The sequence below is a fragment of the Musca vetustissima genome, unplaced genomic scaffold (genome assembly GCF_032173495.1).
Source record: "Musca vetustissima isolate MV318-11 ecotype Yass unplaced genomic scaffold, APGP_CSIRO_Mvet_v1 utg704, whole genome shotgun sequence".
NCBI lineage: Eukaryota > Metazoa > Arthropoda > Insecta > Diptera > Muscidae > Musca > Musca vetustissima.
In genome coordinates this window covers 1337002-1364595 of record NW_026876336.1, presented here as the reverse complement: position 1 = coordinate 1364595, position 27594 = coordinate 1337002, and the positions used below count along the sequence as shown (strand labels likewise).

General features: G+C 32.3%; 1 protein-coding gene across 1 annotated transcript; it reads left to right on the top strand.

Moving 5' to 3' along the window:
• Positions 1–972: 972 nt before the first annotated feature.
• LOC133338858 (serine/threonine-protein kinase minibrain) lies at positions 973–27155 on the top strand. The gene is made up of 8 exons (XM_061546969.1): positions 973–1064; positions 8821–8960; positions 13116–13250; positions 17633–17804; positions 17870–18037; positions 18235–18521; positions 18596–19250; positions 26040–27155. The coding sequence occupies exons 1-8, from the start codon at positions 1010–1012 to the stop codon at positions 27152–27154; spliced, it is 2727 nt and encodes a 908-aa protein (XP_061402953.1). The 5' UTR covers positions 973–1009; the 3' UTR covers position 27155.
• Positions 27156–27594: the final 439 nt, after the last annotated feature.

Genomic DNA, 27594 nt, shown 5'->3' with positions numbered 1-27594 from the left:
TAAGCCGCAACTAAATATTGGTTCCGCATATAGTTAAACTAAAGTAAAAGTATGGAAATTTGTCCATACATTTTTATATAAAGTGAAATAAATGAAATATGCCATAAGTGAATAATAAAATATTTGCAATACAATAATAATAACAATTGTATATATTTTACAACAAAGAAGTAACAAAAACAACAACAACAACAACCACCAATAAATAAACGAATGCTGTGTTACATTTTCGTTTAAAACAACAAAGAAAACAACAAATCAGCAAAGAAAAAAGTTTTGTAAAATGTTTCGTTGTCATTTAAATTTCGTGGCGTTAATTTTGAATGTGAAAAATGTTCAAAGTACTTGTCTTGAAAGACCCAACTACAACAATAACAACAATATCATTATGCACGTTGACATCTATAACAACAACAACAAGATAATTTTGTAAAACAAAAATTAAACGTGAAAAAAGTTTTAAATTAACCACAAGAAAAGTGTTGCAAAAAAGAGTAATAACTAAAGAGTTAAAATAAAATAGAGGAAACATATTCAAACTACAAAGGTATTGAAATACCAAAAAAAAAAGAAAAAAAAAACAGATATTACACAGTGTGTGTTCAAAAAAGATCAAATACTAGCTACTTTTGGAAATTAATACCAACAAAAAAATAAAAATAGCAACGTAATTTAATATAATAGTGCATTGGTGTTTCCGTTTTCCCCTTTTTGAAAAAAAATAACAACAATAAAAACAACGCCCTCGACAGATTGTTGTTTGTACACACATAAATAAAATAACAAACACCATTGGAGGCAAAGATTTTCCCAAGAAATTTGTGGTTTTTTTCTATCTTGATACGAACGAACCCCAGCGTCGTTCTATAAGTGTGCGCGGCGACACCTTCTAGTTTCTTGGGAAATATTTTGGTGAAACCCCCGTTCGTGTTACGGGCATTTTTTTCGGAATCAACAGAACCAGAGCCAACTTTCCCCCGCATACCACGACAAATAGAACGGTCTTTATATGTATAGACTAGAGGATACAAGCGGCGCCGCAATGGACAAAGCCAAACAAAAATGTAAGTGCTTCTATTTTACTTCATTTATTATAAATAATGAAAAAGAAGATTTATTATAATAATGCAAAAAAAGAAATATTGCGAAGTCCAAATTCCATAAAACTGTTTGAATTCTCATTCCTAAAATAAAACCCAAATCAGTGCTTTGACTTGTAAAAATGTCCACCACCTTTAAATTTCTTTTGAATTCTAATTTTAATTAGCTTAACTAATTATAATTTGGCAAAATAGGGTGATCAATATATTTTATTTTACTTTGTCGACAAAAAACAACAACAACAAACAATATCCTAGCCAATGAACCGTAGTCACTAGTCACGCTTGCTTTAAATAGCTCACCCACCGCCTGGCTAATTGGTTGGCTATTTTTGGTCATCGACTAGAGGAGATAACATAAAAGGGGACTTTGCATTCTCGACATGCATATCTCAGCTATGCATGTTGGGTGTGTGGGGTATGAGTTCGTCACCGACATGTTTGTTATGAATAATCCAAAGTTTTTGGTTTTCGTTTGTTGTTGTTGGTCAGCCTTCTTTGGTGTTTGATTGTTTGGTTGGCTGGTTGGTTGCTAACAACACTTACAATTGACTCCAAAATAGAGACAACTAATTTGTGTGGCAAACTATGGCGTGGGAAGTTTTCTGTTTTTTTTTATTAGAGGCCGGCACGTTAACCGGTCCTCCCTCCTTTTGATTCAGACAAAAAAAAACATCGCTTAGTAACTGAACATATGGTTGATTTTCAAAATTTTGGAAATTGTCAGTCTCCCAAAATAAGAAATTATTGCATTTAATTTATGTACAGTGAAACAATGTTATTGCAAACTATTCAACTGAGGTATAATCTAAAAACAAACAAAATTCAATTTTATTTTATATTAGTTAAAAGAATCTTAGCATCCAACCAAATTTCAGCAATATAAAAAAATAATGCGTATTTGTTTTCTTTCGTATGTTTTTCACTTCTTGCGAATTCGTGGGTCCTCTTAATAAAACAGAAACAGATTATTGAACTTTTTCTTGGCAAAAAAATATTTTACTTTGACAGCCGCATAATTTCGATTTCTTTATTTTGGCATCAAATTTAATTTTCAGATTGGCCATCAGAAATGCCAACAACATTTTGTTTATTTAGTATATGGAACGTGTATATTGAACTCTGCGCCCCATATGCTAATCCCTGGCCAAAATATGAATTATAATTTAAGAGAAAAATATTTTTATAAAAATATCTGTAGTTTGGTATTCTGTGATATTCCGTATTTCGACATACCCCCAATATAAAGGTAGCAGTCCTTTTTGGATGGACTTAGGCGTATTTTTAGTAGGATAGAAATCCTGGCACATGTCAATCATATCCATGTTACCGAATTTCGAATCTCTAATATATAATAGATTAGGTTCAAGAACTTCGCTTCAATAACTTTTTTTTTTTTCAACAAAAATAGTATTTTTAGAATCAAGCAATGCCCTGACCACATCATCATAGAGGTTGCAAAGTTCATTGAAATGTCCATTTACTCACACATAGTTAATCATCTGACAGTTGATGACATATAAACAAGCAATGTATAAAAATAAATAGTTATAGACATATGATAATGTCAAGTTTAGTCTCCAAGACTATCTATCATCATTGAACTCACATTTGGGGGATATTTTAAGAATATTTGTTTTTTTTTTATAAAATTATAGTGACATTGTATGCCTTTAATCGCAGTGCCCATCTAACCACTGCTACTAATCGCATACGTACAAGTGGTACATATTTACAAGAGTTTACGTTTTTGTGGCTACCACATGGTCTCTGTGTGTGTGCGATATTCGTCATTTGACGTCAAAGCCATTGATTGGCGCGGGCATTAATGTATTCGCTTTTTGTTCCTAGAAAAAAATGCTTTGGTTTTTTGTGGTGTTTTCTGTTGTTGTTTTTTATTTCGTTTACAAAAAGAACGGACCTTTCAACAGCATCAACAAATACCAAAAGTGAAAAATACAAACAAAGAGCACATCTATTGGTCACACGGAAGAATGAAGAAAGTCATGTGTAACATGGTGGGGTGTTGGTATGGTGGTGGTAAATAGATATTGATGACAGGTGAGGTGAGACCACCCTCACATTATTGATATTTTGTGTTTTTTATTGAGAAACGCCGAATGTTATTAATATTACAAATGGACCTTTACAATATAGGTGGCATGTGATGGATACATTCGATATATATTTTTGAAAATAAATAATTTGTTTCTTAAATGAAATATACCACCCCGAATAACTATTGTGCAATAGTTTACATTACTTTTTTCTGTTGTTATTGTTTCTTTGCCACTTGTATTCTTGCAGTGCGTTGTTGTCATCTGCGAGATATTCATTGTTAGTCGTTCCTTTATTTGCTTGGCGACAGACATAAAACTTATAGACATCTTTCTTTGTAGTTTTTGTTCTTGTTTTTTTTTTATTTTTTTTTTTTCTTTCTATTCGTGGGAATTCGAAATGATGTGGATGTGAATGTTGGTGGATATTAGAGAGACGTGTCAAACAACGTCACACATTTTCAATGACAGGAGATAGCGTAAAAAGGCATAGCATTGCTGCCGATACATTGTTGTATTAACCCTTTTTCTTGTTAGTAAAACTCGTCTTATTACAACTAATAATGTTAGAAAGTTTTATGTTTATGTGCCTCCCTACCTCCCTTAGCACTCTAGTATTCCCATGTTATTTGTCTGTGATGGTCGAAAAAGTTTTCTCGTCTGTTAAATATTGACATCGAACATTTATTTGAATGAAATGAAATAAAACTGTCAAAAGTGACCAACAAAGTTTGCTTTTCTCATTCAATTGCTGTCATCTTTGTCGTACTCGTCGTCGTATTGTACGATTGCTTGCTCTTCCCCCTTCCCTCGCCAAATTTTTAATGACAAAATAAGTGTGAAGGATATTTTGCGTAATAAAATTTAGTACTTAATATAATTTTTCACTTCCATACAGCCTGTGGGAAGGAATTGCTTTGTGGTGGACATCAAATAGCGTCAGAGATGATATCGGTGAGCTCAAATATTTGCAATTCGGTATTCTTGAGGATATAAATGTGGCTATAGGTATTTCCATTTAAAGTGGAGCTTCCATATCAAATCTATTATTCAGTAAGCAACACTTTGAAATATTATCTTTAGAAACCACAAAGTACATTTTTTATCAGAATAAATTTCAATGTCGATTTAGCCATGTCCGTCTGGCGAGCTAAAAAGTTTTAAAATTTTACACATATATTGTTCCTTTTCCTGGGATGGTAGTTTATTTTGAAAATGGTTTAAATCCGTTTTTTTTTCTTATATTGAAATATTTAAGAAATTGTGTTTGATTTGTTTTAAAAATTGTTAGGTTGTGTTATTTTTGTTTGTGGCTTTGTGTTCTTAAATATGTATCAGAACCTAAAAAGGCCTTAAACCACTTAAAAAATCATATTTTATTTATTTTAATTGTCTGTAATTTAATATTTCTGTAAGAAAAATTATAAATACTGGTCGATCTTTGTATATAGGAAACATTAAAAAAACGCCCAGAACCATAAATATAAGGTATATTGATAGGCCCTGGATGCCTTTTCCACTTCTTCCTAGAAAATTTCTAAAATAGGTTCAGATATTCGTGTAATTATATAGGACACGTTGGATTTAATACATTAAAAAATCTTAAAAATTCAATTTTTTGGTAAATTTATGAGCTTTTCAATATAGAGAAGAGGGCAAAATAATGTGTACAGTACTAATTTGTGTATACAGCCCAAAATATTAAAATCGCTTCGTATTCGAATTGTTTGAATTCTGTCACCAGGATTATTTTTGATTCTTTAAAAAGGAATATAGAGAATAATTTAAAATGATTTTTCGTCGATTTAGCATTCGTTTTTCTTAATATTGGACTTTATTTTTTCAGAAGGAATGTACTGTATTTTCTATAACCCCAAAGTAAACAAATATCTGGCCTGTATTTTTCTAGAGAATTTGTTTGGACAATGATTCATGTCTTCGTCGTCAATTGAACATATACATATATTTCATTAACCACTGTGACTGAATATCTGTCTGTTTTTTTTTTCGTTTCAATATTACGTATTGTGATTTGCCACCCATTCTTCACCTTTTCTTCCCTCCTGGCTTATTCACCAAAGTTAATTTTGTAGAAAAACAGAAATTCTTTTTGTCTACTTTTAATGTTGTGAATTTGATTCTTCTTCCCCTTTTCGAAATGATGTTTTTTTTGTTGGTCTGATTGTCGTTGACTGATCTTTCGCCTGTGTGTTCTTTTCTTTTTTCCCCGTTTCTTTGTGATATTTTGGTTTGTTGGGTATTCTAAAATAATAAAATTTCAATTGAGAATTTCGAAATAAAAACGAAAATCCCAAAAACACAAACACACAGACAACCACGAGCGCACAGCAACATTTTCAGAGAAATGCCGAAATCGTCAATTCAAAATGTAGAAAAATAGCTAAATGTTTTTCTAAAAAGATTTCGCATTGTGTTGCAGTTTTCGTTGAAATTCGGTAACGGATGGTTTTGTGAGAAGAATCAAAAAAATTAAGAAATACCCAACTTGCCTAGACGAGAATAAAATTAGTTTGTGAAAAGAAATATAATATTGAAAATTTTACAAAGAATTTCAGAAGATAATTTACGAAAAATACAGTAATTTAAATTCAATTGAAGTGTGTGTGCGTTTGTGTGGAAATATATATCAACATATATATGTATATAGTGCAATAACCAAGAACAACCACCTACATAATCCAACCAAGTACACAAATCGCTTACTTAATCAAAATTTGTATAAACAAAAATAAAATTCAATTCAGTGCCAACCCGGAAAGAATTTTACCAGAACGCGTTTCCCAACAGCATAACCAACGACAGCGGTTGTCTGTCCGTCCGTCCATACAATCCGACCTGATTAACACAAATTATCCATGTACGCAATGGTGTTTCTCCGTGTGTGTTGTTGTTAACCAACCACAATTGTTTATAATTAAAAGTTTATAAAACAACAGCAACATCAACAAAAAATTAGTGAAAACCCCCAACAAGCCAACAAAAAATCCATCAAAAGTATTTTGTAAAAAAAAAAATACTTTTCGAAATTATTTATGCTGTATTCGACAAAAATAGCTAAACCAAAAAAAAAAAAGAAAACAAAAAAAAACATATATAAATTATTTGGTTGCTTGGCAAAAAAAAAGAAACAGAACATTTAACGAAATTGTGTTGGTGGTATTGGGATTCAAGATTCTTTAACAAACAAACATAAAGAATATACAGAAAGCTAATATTAATTACACTGTGCTACAGATAAAAAAATAAATAGATTCGAAATCAATTATAACGACGACCTAGGAACCAATTGTCGTTATCAAGTAAATAACACCATTTTTGCGGGAGTTTTGAATGCTGTTCGTAATTAATAGGTCGTTACAAACGATTTCGATAGAGTAGTTTTTTTTTTTAAATTTTAACTAAACCCAAGAGCAGTATCTGAAAATCCCTTCAATTGCAAAGGTATTTTATTGGTGTTTCCATTTCTAAGATCTTTGTAGCACAGTGTAAAATATTTAAAAGAATTTGTTTGGGCAGTGTAAAACATCATTATGTCTGCCGCTGCTTTATGCTATTGGCAGGCATCAACTGCTGGCGTTGTTACTGCAGAAGTTCCCAACTCCTCCGTATCATCATCAACATTAGCAGCTATGGCCGCCGATAGTACCACCAGTCCCACATCAACAGCAATGCTACCACCGAAGGCGACAAACGTTAACGAAAACTGCAGCGTTAATCACCAGTCTTCGATATTTCAACGTATAAATAGCAGCAGAAATTTGAATAAACTACGATCCTCACATTTTTTAGCCAACAGTCAACAGAGGAGCAGTGACGATGATGCCACCAACACTCAGCCAGATGGAGATTGGGAAATGCATCATCATCGGCAGCCGAAGCAGCCGCTGCGTCATCATCCTACAAAAAATATTGGTTTTATTACAAATGGCAACAGTAGCGGATCGGGTGGTGATATAGGCTCGGGAAATGATGAACAGCAGGAGGCTGTATACCACACTAATCATCACTATAGCCAACAACCATCCCCGCCACCTCATTATGATGACGAATATCATTATTATCACCCTGAAAGCAATAGCACAGATCGACATCAATATCCGCAGAATCATCATTATAATGTTGCCAATAACAGTTTTCAGCATGAAATTGTCAATGATGCTGCTGATTATGATCATGATGATGCAGGTCTTGTTTACAACGATCAAAGGCAGCAGCAAACTATCGATGAGCGATTACTGGTAGATCATGAAATAGCTCGCAGTCATCAGCTGCTTCGAAATTGTAGGTGTTTTTTTTTTCTTTTTTTTATTTTTAAATCTTAGTTTGCATGATGATGGTCATCACATCTTGCCACCTCACAAGGCATCCACATACAGTGTGGCTCAAATGTGAAGAAATATTGCCATTTTTTGTTGACAATTTTTTAGTTCCCAAAAATATTGAAACGAAGTGGACTCGTCCTCTACTCTTAATAATAATTTTGGTCCAAACCATTTTTACAATTTAATCTATTTTTTCATAGTTATTTTGTTGATTTCGAGACATAATTTTCTTCGATTTATAAACCTATTTTTGTGAAGAGAGGGAGATGAAATGCCAATTTTCATGGCAAAGATATGGAGTGAGAAATATACAATACAAATAGATACAATATACATAATAAACAAAAGTTATTTCGAAATATTAATCTTTGAAGCTTCTCCCTAAAGAATTTAGCATTGTATAATGTTTCTTTTTTCTCATTGTTATTATTTCACTATTATCCCCCCTTTAAATATTGTGCAATAATTTCATAGCTTCCCTTCGTCCGTTGCTGCTTCCTTTTCAACCAAATAAGAGAAAAAAAAACAGAAACAACAACAAACATGTAATGCGACCAACAATTTTTCGCCAAGATAAATGCACAAGAAACCTGTCATTTATTTGTCTATCCCCACTATTACCGAAGAAATCGAGACTTTTTGGCATCCGTAGAATTTAGGTGAAATTGTTGGTAATTTACATTTGATTTTGGCTTATTTTCATCTGATGCTGCCATGTGGCGGCGGTGGCGACGACGGCGACAACGACATATTCAGTGCCTTTTAATGTTCCGGTTGTTGTTTCCTTTTCAGCATTTTGTCATTATAGCTAGAAATCTATGCTGGCAATTTGATGATGACGCTGATGGCAGCAATGGAACAAGAAAAAAAGCAAAATCTTATACAAAGAGTTTCTTTTGGTTATTGCTCGGAGGTACTTAACATTTTGGCCAAGGTGCCAAAAATCAAAATATGATGCAAAGGATGAACGAAAAAAAGTATTCAAATGATAAAATCAATATAATTGTTAAGAATTCCAATTTAGTAGGATTCTCAATGTTTGTAACAGCATAGGGAGGTGGTGGAAATTCAAAAAAATGATTCGAATATAAGTGAAAAATAAATGTCCAAAATATTACCTAAAATCTCAAGCAGGATTTATGTATTAGCTCCCAATCATATTTGCTTATTCCAGACCAGAATCTGAATTATTTATTTTTCGTAATACACTGATTCCAAAACTGTTGGAATCATACAGTTTTATTTTAATTACAAATACTTATTTAAGAAAACAGTATTAGGTGTTTTAATATCAATATCTCTTTTCTTCCTTTCTTCCAGTATCTGCAGCTTATGTATCCAGCGCGGCAGCTGCTGTCGAAGCCGGTAGTGGTGGAGGTCGCCAGCGACATGCTCCCCTATACGGCCGTTTTGTTGGTGAAGAAGAGCTTCCTGCAACACATCGCGAAGTTATGCATCATGTAAGTATATACTCGAACAGTCATTTTGACATATTTTCGATTATATGATCCCACAATAATATATGCTGATCGCCAGTTTTTCAATAGAATATCTTAATTCAGCAAGGTGCTTTTATGTAAATACCTAATTCAGCAAGGTTATTCTAGGAAGAAGCCAATTTTAAGAAGTTTTTCCATATTAAAATTAAATGCTGCTGAGATTTTTAATAGAAAAAACTCATTTCAGCAGAGTTTTTAATTAAAAAAACTCAATTCAGCAAAGTTTTTCAAAAAAAAAAAATAAATAAATAAAATAAAATAAAAAACTCAATTCAGCTACGTGTTTTAAGGAAAAACTCAATTCAGGAAACTTTTAATATGGAAAAAGTGGATTGGACGACTTTTTACTATATAATAACTTCATTCAGCTAACTTTTTCTATTGGCAAAATCAATTCAGCTATTTTTTCTTTAGAAAAACTCAATTCCGTAAACTCTGTTTTATAGAAAAATCAAATTCAGCTATGTTACAAAATAGAAAAATGCAATTTAGGTATAGAAAAACAGCTGGCCATTTTCTGCAGAAAATTCAAATTTAGCAGAAGCCTATGACAATGTATTACATTTTTTAATTCGAAAATATCAAACTAAGCAAGGTTTTTGTATGGAAAAAATAATTTTTGGTAGTGTTGGCGGTTTATTTGGGATACCATTTGTATTTTGTTTTTGCAAAATAGTCAGGCTGAATCCCAGTTTGTTGTTTTTATAAAAAAAAACAACTATTTATTAGTGGGGAATGTATGGCATTGTTTGCCGAGGGGTAAGGCAGGGAAGACTATAGTTTCGGATCACGCCACTGATCTTCATCAGTTCCCTTAGTTTTCTAGCTTCTATACAAAAAACCGTTCATACCCAAATGTCTCTTGTAACAAAGCGAAGTACTTAGCTGACCAGCGACATAAACTGTATGAGAATTTCGCTGGAGCCTCACTTCGAGGTTAACAAGACATTTACAAACAATTCCATACCTTTTTTTATAAAAACAACAAACAACAAACAAATAATTTTTGCTAAGTTTTTTCATGCATAACCCCAATTCAGCTAACTTATTCAATAGATAAAGTCAATTCAGCTCAGCTTTCCCGTAGAAAACTCAAAACCAAGACTACATATACTTGAAAACACAATTCACCAAGCGTTTTCTATAGAAAAACTCAATTTAGTTAGAAAACTCAACAAAGTTAACATTTCAATTGAAAAACTTGAATAAGTGACTTCCTTTTTTATAGAAAATCTATATTCAGCAAAGGGATAATGTGAAATCATTTTACGGTTTCTTACGCAAATACCAATTCATTACTAGAAATACTCAATTCAGCTAAGTCATTCAATACAAAAAGTAAATTCAGCTAAGGATCTTTGCAGAAAAAATGATTATTCAGGACGATAATGTGAAAAAGGAACGAATAACTTCATACATATTGGTACCAAGAAAGCAACCCATCTTAAGTAGTGGAATGATATAGTTCAGAATGTTATTTGACTGTTGAATTTTCCAAATAATTCCAATTTTGTTTTATCATATACCACATGTACGAGTAGAGGTATTCTCTATATATATATACAATGGTGGTCACAGAATTAAAACATTTACTGTTGTAAAAATTTTTTGATCAGCCCTCGATTCGTTTGAAGTATTTTTGAAAATTTTTTAATTCAGAACACTTCGATATACTGCACTTTAGAGATTTAGTGTGAAAATAGAAAATCAGGGTTTAAAATGCAGCATCAAAAAATATTAGCATTAGTCTTACAGAGCTACTGCTAAAAAATATTGACATTATGACTAAATCAGCAAACGGCTAGCTTTTTTAGTTCGTAGCATCCGTGCTAAGAACGTATTGCACATGCGAGCTTTTTTTGTTATGACTAATCGGCAGTACGACTACATATTCATATTTCGCTGCCGACGAATAATCAGCCGAGGGTTGTTTTTATGTTTGTGTGTTGCCAACGCAGAATTAGAAAAACGGCATTTCATTTTGTGCGTTTTTATTTAATTTAAGCTTGTCAAATCGCAATTAAAACTGTCAATAATAGTACTAAAAACTAAATAATATATTAAATTAAACTCTTTAGCAAGTATTACTAATTGTCTTTGTTCGAAAAAATGAAATTATCATAATCGCCATTTTTAATTATCTCAGTTAATTTATAAAATTTCAATGGGCAACACTGAACTCGAAAAATTCTCGGGTTTTGTTTGCTAAAAATCTTGCTAAGCAGCCACAGTCAAGGTGCTTAGTCTTCATTGTAAGCTTTGGTTGTTAGTCGCGTTGACAATTATGTTGTAGTTGTTCATTGCTATTTTGTAGCTGCTGACAAGATCAAGAAGCTTTAGTTTTGCTTGCTAAAATTATTCGTAATGTATTGCTATTTGTTGCAGTTGTGCTTGGCTGTGCTGCATAGTTTGAGGATGAATTTAGTTAGCAGTGCGCCAATTTTCTGTGTTTTTGCTATTTTGGCGTTAGCATTTTAAACCCTGTAGAAAATTATTGCATGCAATTTTTCCATAAATAACGGTTTTTATGAAAATACATCGACTTTGAAGTGGCCATATAATTAAAACATTGTGTGATTTTTTACTTTACTGCATTTTTTTTTTTTTTTTTTTTTTTGAAAATATTTTTACAAAAACTCTTTAATTTAGTTGAAATATGTAAACTAAGCACTGATAGAATAATTTACAGATAAAAATTTCTGAAAAAAAAAACTGTAAAATCGATCAAAATTGCCAAAAATGTGTACAGTACACCTAACATTCAGAAAACACCCTTATTATAGAAAATAAAAGTCCGAATGCACCAGAAATTGCTAGAATTAGTAAAAAACAATTAATAATTCTCAAAATAAATAAATATTTGAAATAAAAACTCAAAAAAATGGGAATTAACCTAAAGGAGCGATTCAATTTCAATAGCCTTTACTAAAGAAGACCGGAATATTTTTGCAGTATATGAGAAAATATCGATTGATATCGGTATTTATTATATCAAATCGATTGTTCGAGTAGTACAGAATATATTCTATCAAAAAATATATTAGTCACAACAGAACGAACAGAGATTAACGCCTATGTTGACGAGAAAAGGTTTCTAGCACACAGCAGCATGGTTGATGTTCAACAAAAGTCTTCAAATATTTGTCAAACTGTAAAATTTTTCCATCCTTGTTACTAAAATAGATTAAGTGGAAGTTATTCTCTTAATAAAATATTATTTTGGAAAAATATTGTCATGTTCAATAGATTTTAAGGGTCAAGAGTTGACAATCAACCATGCTGCTGTGTGCAAGAAACCTTTACTCGTCAACATAGGCGTTGATCTATGTTCGTTCTGTTGGGACTGATATATTTTTTGATAAAATATATTCTGTACCGATATTAAATTGAATTCCTTTAAATTCAATTTTTTTTAGTTTTTATTTCAAATATTTATTTATTTTGAGAATTATTAATTGTTTTTTACTAATTCTAGCAATTTCTTGTGCATTCGGACTTTTATTTTCTATAATAAGGGTGTTTTCTGAATGTTAGGTGTACTGTACACATTTTTGGCAATTTTGATCGATTTTACAGATTTTTTTAAGATATTTTTATCTGTAAATGAATCTATCAGTGCTTAATTTACATAATTCAACTAAATAAAAGAGCTTTTGTAAAAATATTTTCAAAAAAATGCAGTAAAGTAAAAAATCACACAATGTTTTAATTATATGGCCACTTCAAAGTCGATGTATTTTCATAAAAATCGTTATTTATGGAAAAATTGCATGTAATAATTTTCTATTTTCACACTAAATCTCTTAAGTGCAGTATATCGAAGTGTTCTGAATTAAAAAATTTTCAAAAATACTTCAAACGAATCAAGGGCTGATCAAACAATTTTTACCACAGTAAATGTTTTAATTCTGTGACCACCACTGTATATATAACGAGTGGTAGCAATTTACTTGGGATAAGCAAATTTATTAATTTAGACTTCAATACTAATCGAATTTATTTATGTAACCTATTAATATTTAATGTAAACTTCAAATTAAAACCAAAATTAACTCTTTTTTGTTCTTCCTTTTTCTCTCCATGCCTTTCCTCGTCTACCACCCAACAAACATACAGCGATCTAGTCCAACTTCTTCATCAGAGGTGCGCGCCATGCAAGCACGAATTCCAACACATTTTCGTGATCCCGCAACGGCGCCGTTACGAAAATTAAGTGTGGATTTAATAAAGACCTACAAACATATAAATGAGGTAAGTATCCCCCCATCAGCAACAACTAACAGAGCAAACCATCACGACAAGAAACAAAATAAAAACAACAAAATGACGCCGCTTAGGCGCAAAACAAAAAAAAAAAAAAACACTATTCAAGAATAGACTGGCGGCTAACAGACAGACTGTCGAACAGATAGCCAGCCACTAAGAACATTGGCCAGAACAACTACTGAGACAAACAAAAATTGGAATATAAAAAATAAATTATTGCCTCCAATCCTTATTGTGATATTGCCATTCATCCATCTATCCATTGGCCTGCCTTTGTGACAAACCATCAAACACACATTCAGATACCTTCAGTTTAAAAAATTGCTGACATTGTTGTTCAAAAATCATTTGCACTGACCTTTTTTCAGCAGCTATTCATTTGAACTGTGGCGGCTAATCAGAATTTCAAATAGGAAAAAAAGCAGCAGTTTTATTTTTTTATTATTATTTTCTATAGATGTTTTTTGTTTTTTTTTCTGTCTGTTCATTGTCTTTGTTCCGCCTTACCCCTAGTCTGATTTGTGGGTCAAGGTTATTTCTAAACTGACTGATGGATGAATGGTGGATGGACGGATATTGATGTGTATCGTCCGTCGTCTATGATAATAGTCATGCCATTTTTTTTATTCACTGTGTGTAGGTATATTCACTGTGTGTGAATATACCTAGGCGTTAATATATCAAATTTCCCGAAAAAAAGATTACAATTCTCAAGTATTTTATATGGATGAAGTCTAGCTGTCCCCAAATCTACTACCAACGCTTCTTCAGTCAAATATTTAATTTATTGAAATACTTTTGGGTACCGACGACTAGGAACTTGCTTATCTTTCACCTGATATAAATCGCTGAAACTCACATTTATCATTAAATTCTTGCAATCTTCCAAAAGTGTTTCTCTCTCAAAAAAATATTCTCCTGGTAACAAAAAACCAAAAACTTTCACTTGCTTTCATAGAAAGGCTTTATTTTAACTTCCTTATGTGAAAAACAAAATTAAATATTCCAAGGATATACACTCATTCTCCGAATTGAATGAAACCAAAACGAAAACAACGACAACAGCAGCATCAGCAACAATAAAACCGGATATTCACCATTAACACGCTGTTGAATATTTCCATATTCACTTGATGACAACGCTTATGAGAGTGTGGGGCCAACGACGCTGCTAGCCAAGATGAGGGGAGGGGAGGTGTAGCTGCTGGTGACAACAATTGCCACTGTGATGCTTATCTTATTGTTTGTTAATGAACAACTTGTGGTATGCAGAACCGTAGTAGCTAGGGCAAGTGACCCTTTGATTTCGTTCGTTCGTTTTCTCTACTTTACCAAATAGATTGCTGCAGTCACAGGCGCTAAGTAGTCTGTTAAACTACCAGTAGTCAGTCAGCCAAACTTCTACAAAATTGGCATGGAACTCCCCCCAACACCATCGAACATCATACATGCCCAAATGATTGAATCGCCGAGTAAAGGGACGAGAGCAACATGTCCTCCATGAGTTGTTGGGAGCACCAAAAATGAACATTTTATTGGTGTTTAAGTCTATGCTTCGTTCGGTCGTTCATTAATAAAGGGATGCATCAATATTCCCCGAAAACCAAAAAGAAAAAAATACAAAAAAAAAAATAGATAATTGCTTTCCAAGAGTCACCCTTTTGCAAAATTATTACAGAGGCAGCCAGACAGCCTAGCCAGCCAGCCAGACAGAAACGACACATTATTTTTGCCGGCTATTGATGATATTAAAGTGGTGGTAGTAGTGCTCCAACTATGTTAGAAATGCAATGCCATGGCATTGAGGCAACTTTTCGGAATATTTATCCGCATTAAACCCCCCCAAAAAAAAAACGACTCTATTGATGACAAACACCCTGAGAAGAGCTAGCAAAACTTTTGCGCTCGGTGGATGGCTGGTTGGCTGGCTGGCTGACTGGCTCGTTGGCAGCTGCTATAAAGGTAGAGAAAAGTTTAACGTTTACAGAACGACAACACCAGAAAGAGAACACAGAAGTACATACATTCCACACAGGTCGCTCGCTCGCTCGTTGGTGGTCGCTGGTCTGTCTCTCGGTGTATCTGTTAGTGCGCCGCGCTCTTATTTGTTTGGCTATAAAGTTTGTGTGCGTGCGTGTGTGTGTTGCATGTAAAGTTTTTGTGTGGAGGAGATGTAAACGGCAACGTAGTCATCGACGTTGCCGCAACAGAATTTGGCATACACCCATTTTTAAGCGTTTACTGAGTAACTTCTTTGCAGACTTTTAGGCGCAACTCATTTATTTGGGGCCAAGAAACTCTTATATTGTTACCATATACATACCTAGATGGGAATAAAATATGGCCAGCATATTTGCATCATGGTGGTGGGGGGCATATAGTTATTTAATAATTTTCAAGGAACTATGAAACACACACACACATGATAACAAAACGTCAAAAATTCAATAATTTATGTCAAATGGATAACATCAACATTTGTTTTTGAAAATTACATTTTTGTTGTTGTTGTTGCATTTATTGGCGCTATTTCAGTTCTCTCTGTACCGAAACTGTGTGTGAGTAAAAACATTTTCTTTGCAAACTCTTTCTGGGGCCTTGTTTTCTCTGCTCTCTGTCGGCGACCCAATCTCTGCCTTGATGTGTTGTGCTGCCCGACGTCGTCTGTTGCTGCTACCTTGGTCTGTGACGACGCGGCATTGTTGTTGCTGCTGTTGTTGTTGTTGTTTTTGTGCTTATACATCTTCTTTCTGTACAGCAGAATTCTAAATGTTCCACGGGTTAGCAACAACTTTTTTGCAATTTTTGATTTTTCATTGCATACTTCTATGGGCTGAGTTGATGGGCGAGAGGAGCTGGCTGTGGTGGGGAAAGAGAAGTACTGTGTTTGGTTCGGTTTGTGAGGGGATGGGAAGGGGAAGGAAAGAGAACCAGCAGAGTTGGTATTCAAGAAAACAGGGAATGAAGGAGCCGGCTATGAAACTCAACACAACAAGCATACAGAGACAACAGACAACGACGACTGACTCGTTTACTGACTAAATGTCTGCCTAGCTGACTGACTGAATGAATGTCTGGCTGTTTGATACGACTCTGTCGGTGTCGCATATGGAGTGAGGAGCGGGGAATTCTACATACGTACATATATCTGTTAGCCCAGTCAATGTTTATGTCCATTTAGTTTTTTTTTTTTCATTTTTCTATTTTGACCAATTCAGTTGCTTTGTGTTTGGCTGGCTAAAGCAGCTAAGTGTATGGGAGACAGTTAGACAGACCGCCATGCAACATTCTGTCATGTTTGCATTATATTTGCCTTGTTCTGGGTTTGTATTGCTGCCGGACGCCGTTATTTCTTCACTTATCCATGTGTTTTCTTGTTTCATACACAGTTGTTCGTTTTTTGTGTTCTCTTCTTTTTGGTTTTCGGTTTTTGTCAGTAGTCTTCGTTCAGTATTCCCTCGCTTGGCCTGACAGCAGCCCAACCAGCCCATCATCAACATCATGGCCAGCAGACACATGCGCTTTCAGTAATGTTTACATTTCATAGACGGCCACCACTACCAGCACCACCTTTCGTGAGTGAGCGCCACATTCGATGCCATCACCATCATCTCTGCCCCAACAACATCCTCATTCGGGAAACAAAAATGTGTTCTGCTTCTATTATTTGTAGATTTCCCCCACATTTTATATAGAGACTCCTAATGCTGTCGTCGTCTCTATCTACTATTTACATATCGTTACAAATTTGAGAGAGCATTGTGGTATAAGGATAGATCTTTTAGGGTCTTGAGAACTAATTATCGATTTTGATAAAACCAGTTATTTTATTATGAATTATCTGAAATCTATAATGGAAATTGAAAGCCATATCATTGGACAAAGAAAATATACTTTCAAGTCCAAAAATTTATTGTGTAGAAGGGTCTCTTTAAGTTGTTCATAACCCATTTCAACCCCTAAATTCCCAGTCCTGTTTTGGCTTCCTCAGCAATGATTTTTTCAAAAAATTCTAATATTTAGGTCTATTATCAGTATTTCATTGTGGATTGGTAAATCCGTCTGGTGGATTGGTATTGGAATACTGCAGGGTTTCTAAAGTTCGACCCAGTTCAAATAAAATGTTTTATGTAGTTCAAAGCTACAACGACCCAGTCTTAGGTACGTTCTGTCAAAATTATTATTATTTTTGGAAAATTTTATTTTTACAAGATATTTTTGTTATGGTTTTTATAAAAACCCTTGTAATACAAACAATTTGATCTTACATACCTTGAGGCACATTTCCCATGAATGCCTAATATTATAATTTTATATTTTTATTAAAAATTAATTCCAAACCATTCTCTTCTTTCCGCTTTTTACAGGTTTATTATGCAAAAAAGAAACGACGTGCCCAACAGACACAAGGCGAAGATGATTCCTCAAATAAAAAGGAACGGAAATTATATAACGATGGTTATGACGACGATAATCACGATTATATAATAAAACATGGTGAGAAATTTTTGGATCGCTATGAAATCGATTCATTGATTGGTAAGTTTTAACTGACAGTCATTCGTTTTATTAGAAAATTTTAATTAAATATCTTCTCTCTACAGGCAAGGGTAGTTTTGGACAAGTGGTCAAGGCGTATGATCATGAAGAGCAAGGTTATGTAGCAATAAAAATAATTAAAAACAAAAAACCGTTCCTAAATCAGGCACAAATCGAGGTTAAACTATTGGAAATGATGAATCGGGCAGATGCAGAAAACAAATATTATATTGGTAAGTACAAATGCAGGATAGTGTACCGTGTATCGGTAAATCGGAACTGACAGCTCATGCTTATCAAACCTTCTGCTGCTCATAGTTATGAGAGACGTCTGCAGAGTTATCAGTTTTGATTTTTGTCTGTTACTCAATTATGCCTTAAAATCACTATACCGCAAATTCCATTAATATTTTCTCTTTTCAATTTACAGTTAAACTTAAAAGGCATTTTATGTGGCGCAATCATTTATGTTTAGTATTTGAGTTATTATCCTATAATTTGTATGATTTATTACGTAATACAAATTTTCGCGGCGTATCATTGAATCTAACGCGAAAATTTGCTCAACAGCTATGCACTGCTTTGCTCTTCTTGAGTACTCCCGAACTGAATATAATCCACTGTGATCTAAAACCCGAGAATATACTACTTTGTAATCCCAAACGATCAGCCATCAAAATTGTTGATTTTGGTAGTTCATGTCAGCTGGGGCAAAGGGTAAGCAATAGAAAATACAATTTGTAGCTTTAATCATTCGAAAAATTTACATTTTTCATCTCTCTCTCCATCAGATATATCAATATATACAATCTCGTTTCTATCGTTCGCCGGAAGTTTTACTGGGCATACCTTATGATTTGGCCATCGACATGTGGTCCTTGGGTTGTATTTTGGTGGAAATGCATACTGGCGAACCGTTGTTCTCCGGCTGCAATGAAGTCGATCAAATGAATAAAATTGTCGAAGTGTTGGGCATGCCACCCAAATATCTGTTGGATCAAGCGCACAAGACTCGTAAATTTTTCGATAAGGTGGTCTCAGATGGTTCGTACGTATTGAAGAAAAGTCAAAATGGCCGAAAATATAAACCGCCTGGGTCTCGGAAATTACACGATATATTGGGTGTAGAGACGGGTGGTCCGGGCGGCAGGCGCATGGATGAACAAGGTCATTCGGTGGCGGACTATCTGAAATTCAAAGACTTAATACTGCGAATGTTGGACTTCGATCCGAAGACACGTGTAACGCCCTACTATGCTCTGCAGCATAATTTCTTTAAGCGTACCTCAGATGAGAGTACCACCACCGGTGCTGGTGCAGTACAACCTGGTAGTATAGCAATATCTTCGCCTTCCGTTAGTTCAACGTCGTCATCAACGGCTGCATTGGTGCCTGGACAAATGTTATCAGCCAGTACGGTGCAACATTCAGAGCAACAAAGTCACGGTAAGTTATTCAAAATACAAAAGTTGTTTTAGTTACCTTTTTTATGTAGGAAAATTAGACTTTTTTTAAATAATTTTCATTTACATGTGTTGTGTTTTTTTGTTTTCTTAACAAGTTAGTTTGAGGATAATGATTTTATTTAGACAATTATCTGTTTGTAGGCGCGAATGTTAAGCGGTTGTTTTATTTTGTTTACTTTTATATTACACAATTGTGTAGTGATTGGCGGTCATCAACCTTATGAACAAGGGGGTTTAAACTACAAACTTCATATCCATGTATTACTGGACATTCAGTATCTATTTTGATTTAAAGAAAGATATAAATCTGCGATTTTTTCTTTCATGATGATATTTTATTATTTCCGTAATTAGAGTTTAATCAATGCCCATTGAAAAACTGTCGTCAAATTTATGCATTAAATGATGAAATTTTATAGATAAATTTTAACGAACAAATCTTTGCATGTTCGAAATGTTATTTGTTTCATGAAAGTTTTTTTTTAGTTTTATTTTAAGTTATTTTTTAGTCTTACATAAATGTAGTTAGATATACAGCAATCCTCCTTATCAATATTTAAAACAATTATTTACAAAATACGCTGGAAATTTATAAATATATATAGAGGAATTGTATATCATTATGTAATCTTAAGTCATATTTATTTGGAAATTAAATATGTTTATTTTTAATGTTTATATAAATATTAATTATATTTGTATTATTTCCAAAAGTATAACAAAAATTATAATTACAATGTTTATTATTTATTCTATTTTTTTTCTTTTAATGTAATTATTTTGTAGAACCGTGCTTACTAAATATTAAATAGAATTTAAGTAATTCTATATACATAATGTAATGTATCTTTCTTATTTCTCCCTTTCTTCTATTTATGAAATTGAAATATTATTTTACTTTAATTAAATAATATTTGTATGTATGTAAAACGTAAAAACAAAACTATACATGTCTGCGTGCCACTCTTTAATATAAACATGGACAGATGATCGACGATGACCTGGAATGGTGATTAGCAGAGAAAACAATCAACATTCAACTTCATCAAAGGACAACATCAACAACACTCAACAACATTTACATCAATCAACAAACCCAAAATCAGCATCAGCATCTACATCAACATCATCATCCAATACATCCATAGCTTCCTCAGGTTCTAATACGGCTACCAGGAATATAAATAGGGTAACAGCAACAACATCAACTTCAACAACCACAAATACTATAAACACCACAACGGGACAACATCATCAATCAACACACAATTTGATTTAAAAATATAAATTTCAAACGTATGCCCAAAATCAACCAAAAACTCTTTGTATATACATACCTTTTGTTGTAAACTTTCTTTCCAATGATTTAAAAAAAAAAAAAAAAAAAAAATTGAATCTTGGGCTCTTGCTTTTCCCGTTTTGTGGTTTTTATTTCCCTTCAAATTAATTGAAAAACTAAACAAACCAATACGTTTGTAACAACGTAACTTGTGGTGATTAGCATATAATTTAATACTTTATTTAAATTATATATTTATTTTATAATAAGCTGTGTATTTTATAATTATTTATTTTAAGTTAGAAAATTTTAGGTTATATCTAATTTTAAATTTTAGTTTCAACTATGAGAAAGGTTAAAACGATAGCAACAATAATGGATAATTGAATAAAATGTAATTGGTGAACTCGTCACAATTAGTTTTCATTCACAAATTACACAACAATTCTATAATTTGCCTTTATCTTTTTTTTAAATAAAAATTAGACACCAACATACTGCAATGTCTGTATTGAGTAGACCTTAAACTGAAATTTGAAGATGTGATGTACAGGAATGTTTTAGGAAGTTTCATTTTTTCGGCGCAAAAAATAAGAAATGTAACTTTACAATCCGGTTAGATTGATTGTTCGCACAAAAATTGATTAAATTTCAAATTTACTTATCTAACTAAGGATTTGAGACCAAACAAGTTTACTAATCAAAATTTTAAAAACGTCTTAAGCACACGATTATTTGTTAGAAACATCAATGTTTGGTTTGATTCCAAAATGTCTGGCGGCTACTATTTAAAAAATTGGAAAATTAAAACAAATATTCTTTGTAATGTGAATGTGAATAAAGGCAGGGCTGAGTTGCATGCTCCTAGGAATCTCCTCCCTTTTTATCACAATTCCTTTATTCTACATTCATAATTGTTGTTTTAGATTTCAAACTTTCTCACAAGGTTTTGTAAAAAAAATATTTAAGCTTTTGTTTTAAGCGTATTTATAATTGATTATACATAAATATATTTATACATAAACTGACATTAATTTAATTAATAATTTAAAAGGAAATCATTGCTATTATATTAATGTTATTTTTCCTACTTAACAACAACAAGAACAACAAAACGACTTTAAGTGACTGCCATAATTTTAAAACATAATTACAAAAATACAACAACAACAACAAAACTAAATATATTTCTATTTAATTACTAAATAACAACAAGGAAGTTCTACTATTTTTTATTTAAATCAATAAAAAAGAAAAACGAAAAGAAAAAAAATCTGTATTTAAAAATCTCAATAAATTCTTCTTAAGAATTAAAACAACAAACAACAGCAGCAATCTATACAAAAAAGGATAACAAGGATTAGTTGGTTCAACATTGTCGTAATCGAAATTTAAAACAAAAGAAAAATAAGAATATAACAACAGCAAAGGAAAAACAAAAACATACAAACGTAGTAATAAAGGCAAAATAAAACTTATAGTTTTAGTAAATCCAGCAAAAACAAAAACAACATACAAAACCGACCCGAAACCAACATTTTGCAACTTTTCCGAAACAAAAATAACTATTAAAATAAAAATTCCGGCGGAAACATTAACAACAACAACAATACGATTACAAAGAAATCAAGAAGAAATTGAAACATTTTTGGCTACCAATGGAAAAAAGGAAAAAAACTACTACTACAATTTATATAAACATGAAGACATGAAATTACTATTAGATTTTGTTTAGAAATTTAAGTCTCAATATTGCTCTCTTAAAGAGCAAATATTGAGAAGAAGCAACTCTAAAGAGATAACAAGAAAAACAACATATATTTATAACAACATATTCTACCAACAATAAGAAACAAAAATCTCTTCAAAAGATCTCAATCTCAAAATAAATCATAACAAAAATTTAATATAATTTTGGCTTTATTTCATTTTTGGAAAAAGAAAATCACTTTTGTTTTCATATTACTCTCCCCCCTATGTATATCCCTTCCAGCCCCTTCTATCCAAGCAATTTCCATTCGCACATGGAATGAATTATAAACTAAAACTTTATACTAAAACAACAACAACAACAAAAACACATATTTTTGGCATCGAACTATTACTATACAAAATGAAGAAAATTATAAATAAAAAGACGAAGAAGAAGAAAACATAACAAAATATATATTATGGAAATGAAAAAGAAACAATACTAAAAAAAACAATATTTTACTACATACCTACTTTTTGGACTCTATGGCAATGTTTATCCAATTAATCAAACCATATTTGTAACTAAAGAAAAAAACAAAACATTTAGACAAACACACTCTCACCATAGGCTTTATTTAAATGAAAGAAAAAAGAATAATAAATGAAAAAAGAAGAAGTCAAATAACTTTATTTCATTAATATCAATTTTGGAATTTCTTTCTTTTATTTTAAAAAATAAATTTATTTATGTTTTATAACTGTTATAATGTTGTTCATTCGCAAAAAAAAAAACATGTTAGAATATTTGGCTTGATATTCGCTTAATTCTTTTATAAAAGTAAATTGTCAAATATTGAGTCCTAATTCGAATTTCTAGTTCAAATATTTACCTTGACGTGTCACAACGAATTCAAATTGGTTGACCACAAATCGGCTGTATTTTTAATGAAACTTTTGTGGAATGAAATCTATCTGTCAGTCGCAGTTAATAGAAAATCATCTATCTTTTACGAGTCCCTATATTTCTGGTGCGTTCAACAATGTGTTACACTTTTTTCTACAAAAATTAAAGTTGCATTTCATTCCATTTTTAATTAATTTTTAAAACTGTTTATTCTTTAAATACTATTAGCAATATTCGTAGGGTTCTTGCGGAAATCATGTCTAGATAAAAATATTTTTTTTTTTCTAAAATATTTGAATAAAACAAGTAAACTAATTAAACAGGTTATTTAAAATTTCTTCCCATTTTTCGTGTACGGAATATATTGAAATATTCTTTACTTGTAGCAGAATGATTTTGATATTATAACAGTTAAAAAACACAATAACTTTATCGCCCTATCCGAATTTAATTTTGTATAAAAACACAACTTCTTAAACTTATAAAAACATGACAACTTTCTGAAAGATATTAATATATTGAAAAGATTTATAGTTTATAAAAAGAAGTAAAGGACAAATATTTATATGAAAAAAATATGCATTTATTAGGTGACTTTAACCACCATAGAGTTCATTATTTGCAGAGTAACGATGAAAATCCAAAAAAAAAGAAAACATATTTAACAATGAAAGTGAATATTTATACCATTATTAAATAAAGCAAATAGAAAATAGTTGTCGGATTTGTTGTTCTGTTATATACGGATGCAACGAATGGAAGAATACATTATCGTTTCTTTTATGGCATTCTGTAATTAACGAAAAATTAATCCTCGACTATTGTTAATAAATTAAACAAATGCTGTATAAAATACATCTACATGATGAATGCAAAACAAATTTAGCATTTTCAATAGAATTAACAAAATAATTCTCAATACACTTGTAAAAATTACCACAAACATTTAAAACCCTTCCCCTTTATCCCCATGCCCCAATTTCTTCCTCTCTACCTTTACCAAAACAACAACTTGATTAGCAATCGTATACAGAATAAACATTTAATACTAGAATACAAAATAAAAAGCGGATTGAAGATGAAACAAAAACAAAACATTAGAATATAAACATAATATAATTAGGTAACAGTAAAAACAAATCATAGTTTATAATAAAAAAAATAAGAGAAACAAATCCAACAAACAGCAGAGTAACATGCGTAATATTTAATATTAACAATAAAAGTGAAAACAAATTACAAAAAAAGAGAAAAAAACAAACAGAATGAATGTTCAAATGAAAATGCGTGTGTGTTGTTGTAAAATATTGAAATATTATTGAAGTAAATAAAATGAACAAAAAGCAAATACATAAATTTACCTAAAATAATAATAATATAATACTTTTTAGACAACAACAAAAAGAAAAGCAGAAAAAATCCAAAAAAATATAATATTGAAATAAGATTATGCTAATATTGACAACTCAAAATCACATATTAAAATGGCATATATTTTTTCACTAAAAACGTTTTTCGTTTTAGTAGGAGAGTTATTATTTGGAATATTATTTATTTATTTTTTCTAGAACTTGTGCAATCCAACTGATGTGAAAAAGCCAAATCTGCTCCTTTTTTACAATAATGTATCAAAAAATTTCAAAACATTTGACAACAAAATTTAAATTTTAAACATTTTATAAACATATGTTCCAAGTACACGAATTGGTTTTAAAATATGTTTTATTTACAACAAATTTCAATATGTCTGTTCCAGAATTTCAAGAATTTACTTATTTTTACTATTACTTTCCTTACTTTCGTTAAGGAATAATTGTAGTAAATATGTGTACATTCTTGCAGGTTCATATTCATGAAATTAAATTCCGAAACATAAAATTGTGTAATTTCCAATGGATATGACACATTTTCAAGCCTCGTTGGTGATATTTTCGATATTCGACTGTGCAAAACTGGGCTCTGAGAAACATTCACAACAAATTGATCTTCAATTGTGTATCCTTTCTACTCAATACGTCAGATTTTATTCATTTGTCCCTTTTTTCACATTACTTTAAACCCCATCCAGTTACCAATCGATAAATTTGAATAAACAAACGCAAACAAAAGAATGAGTATAGAAAAGTAAAGAAAATGTTATACAACTTTAAGCCATTTAATTAATAAGTAATATAAATACAAGTGAAAACTAAACAAAAACAAAAAACTTCATCATAAAAATCATTAATACATAAAACCAAATACGACATTAAAAAGAAAAACAATATTAATAAAATAAAAGAATTAATATTAATAAAACCACACACACATAAACATATTTCATTTAACTTTAAGTTAATATTTCATAATTAATATTAATATATAACAATAACTGAAAAAGGAGAAGAACAAGAAGAACGACAACAACAACAAACGCAAATAATACATAATAAACCCAATACCAGTATAATAATAAAAATAACAATAACAACAAATTAATAATTATATGAAGGAAAAAGAAACAAGAACAAAAAAGAATGAAAAAAAACTTAATAAAAATTTATGATATAATCAACAAAAAAGAAAAAAAATGCTCTGTTATCAACAAATGTGTTTCAATTGCTAGGATGTCTGTTATTTTTACTAATGGAAGCTGTGTCTTCCATTTCAATGATAATACGGGAGCTGAAGTGTACAACATTTGAAAATATTTATCCATAGCTAAAATTGAAAATTTCACAGCAAGCTAAATCCTGATTATATTACTTCCTGTAGTCCATTTAGTAAAATAAAATCCTTTTTTAGGCGCAGGAACTTTACAATTTTGGGCAATACAACTAGTTGGCTGACAATTACTTTATTATGTACATTATTTTGTTCTAAAAGTGTGTTTTTGCTTTTTCTTGCTACAGGTCTTCTAATACATCCGTCCGCCCAACAGCCAAACAGTTTAGGTGGCGGTAATTTTATGCGTTCACGGGCAATTGGCGGTGCTGGTAATGGCGGCAGCGGTAGCGGCCCCCAGAGTTTCGACCAAAGCAGCCTGATGATGAAATCCCTCTATGAACAACAACAGCAGCAGCAACAACAACAACTTTTTGCCGCCCAACAGTCATTGCAAGGCCTCCTATCACCCGGCAGTAGCAGTAGTTGTAGCAGTACCACTCAAAACAATAGTCACCATCAACAATATCCATTGGCCATGGACTGTGATCCACCATTAACTACACAACAGATGCCACCACCACCGCCACCCCAACAACAAATACGTTTCGGACTCGGCTCTTCGTCGTCGTCATTACAGGGTGGCGGTGTAACGTCTACTACATCGGGGCCTGTGGGTGGCTCATCATCGTCATCATCTTCGGGTGGTGGTTCCTCAGGTTCGACAAGTTCACGGTTGCGTCAAAATTCGGGCAGTAGTGGCGGTACAAACAGTGTTTTCGCCAAACAGCAACCCCAACAATCAATGGTTCACTCATCGAGTCAGCAGCCGCCACCATTGCCACCGCAAGGTGTAACACATCATCACAGCTATGCACCCGCTTCTTTACCCTTAGATTTGGTACATCATCCGCTATCAGCGGCGGCCTCGCATTTAATGATGACCGACTCGAGTGTTATAACGGCTTCTGCTTCAGCGACCGGACCTGCCTACACATCTTGGCCCAGTTCAGGGCCCAATAGTCATCCCTTTGGTATGCCACCACCTCCGCAGCCAATTCAATCGAATATGGTTGTAGGTGATATGGTGCCGCCACCAATACCAGGCCTTCACTTACAGCAGCAGCAACAGCACCATCAAATGCAACAACTACAACATTCACAAAGACGTAACGATTCGCAGGGACGTCTACCGCCGGGCAGCGCCACAAGTAGTAGTTCGAATTCGAATAGTGTAGGAGGCGCCGGCGGTGGCGGCAGTGCGACGGCTGGTGGCGGTGGTAGCGGTTCGTCGGCCAGTGGAGATGCCTCCTCGCCAATGGTAGGCGTTTGTGTTCAACAAAGTCCTGTTGTTATTCACTAGTTCCATGTAGGGAGCTTTCCTAAATGACAATGAAAAGCAACAGCGCTATTTATTTGTTTTTTTTTTCGGTATGCAATGTGTCTACCGATTCCGTTGCCCATTAGGATTTTTTTCGTCGAGAAAACACACACACCAACACATGTATATTTTCTCCTATTTCATTTCCATAACAGAATAGTGAACTCTGCTACGGTCGTTTGCTCTTTTTTATATTTAATTTAAATATATACAAACATACATATATTTTAGATATACATAATTATCACCTTTTTAAATATATATATATGTATTTAATTAAAAAAAAAACAAACGAAAAAGAAAAAAATACAAGCTAATAATTTATCCCCGATTTTCGTCTCTTAAATTAAATAAAGATAACGCAGTGCTAAAGCCAACACAAATACTCCAGTTTTCTCAAGAGTGGGCCAGTTCTGAAAATA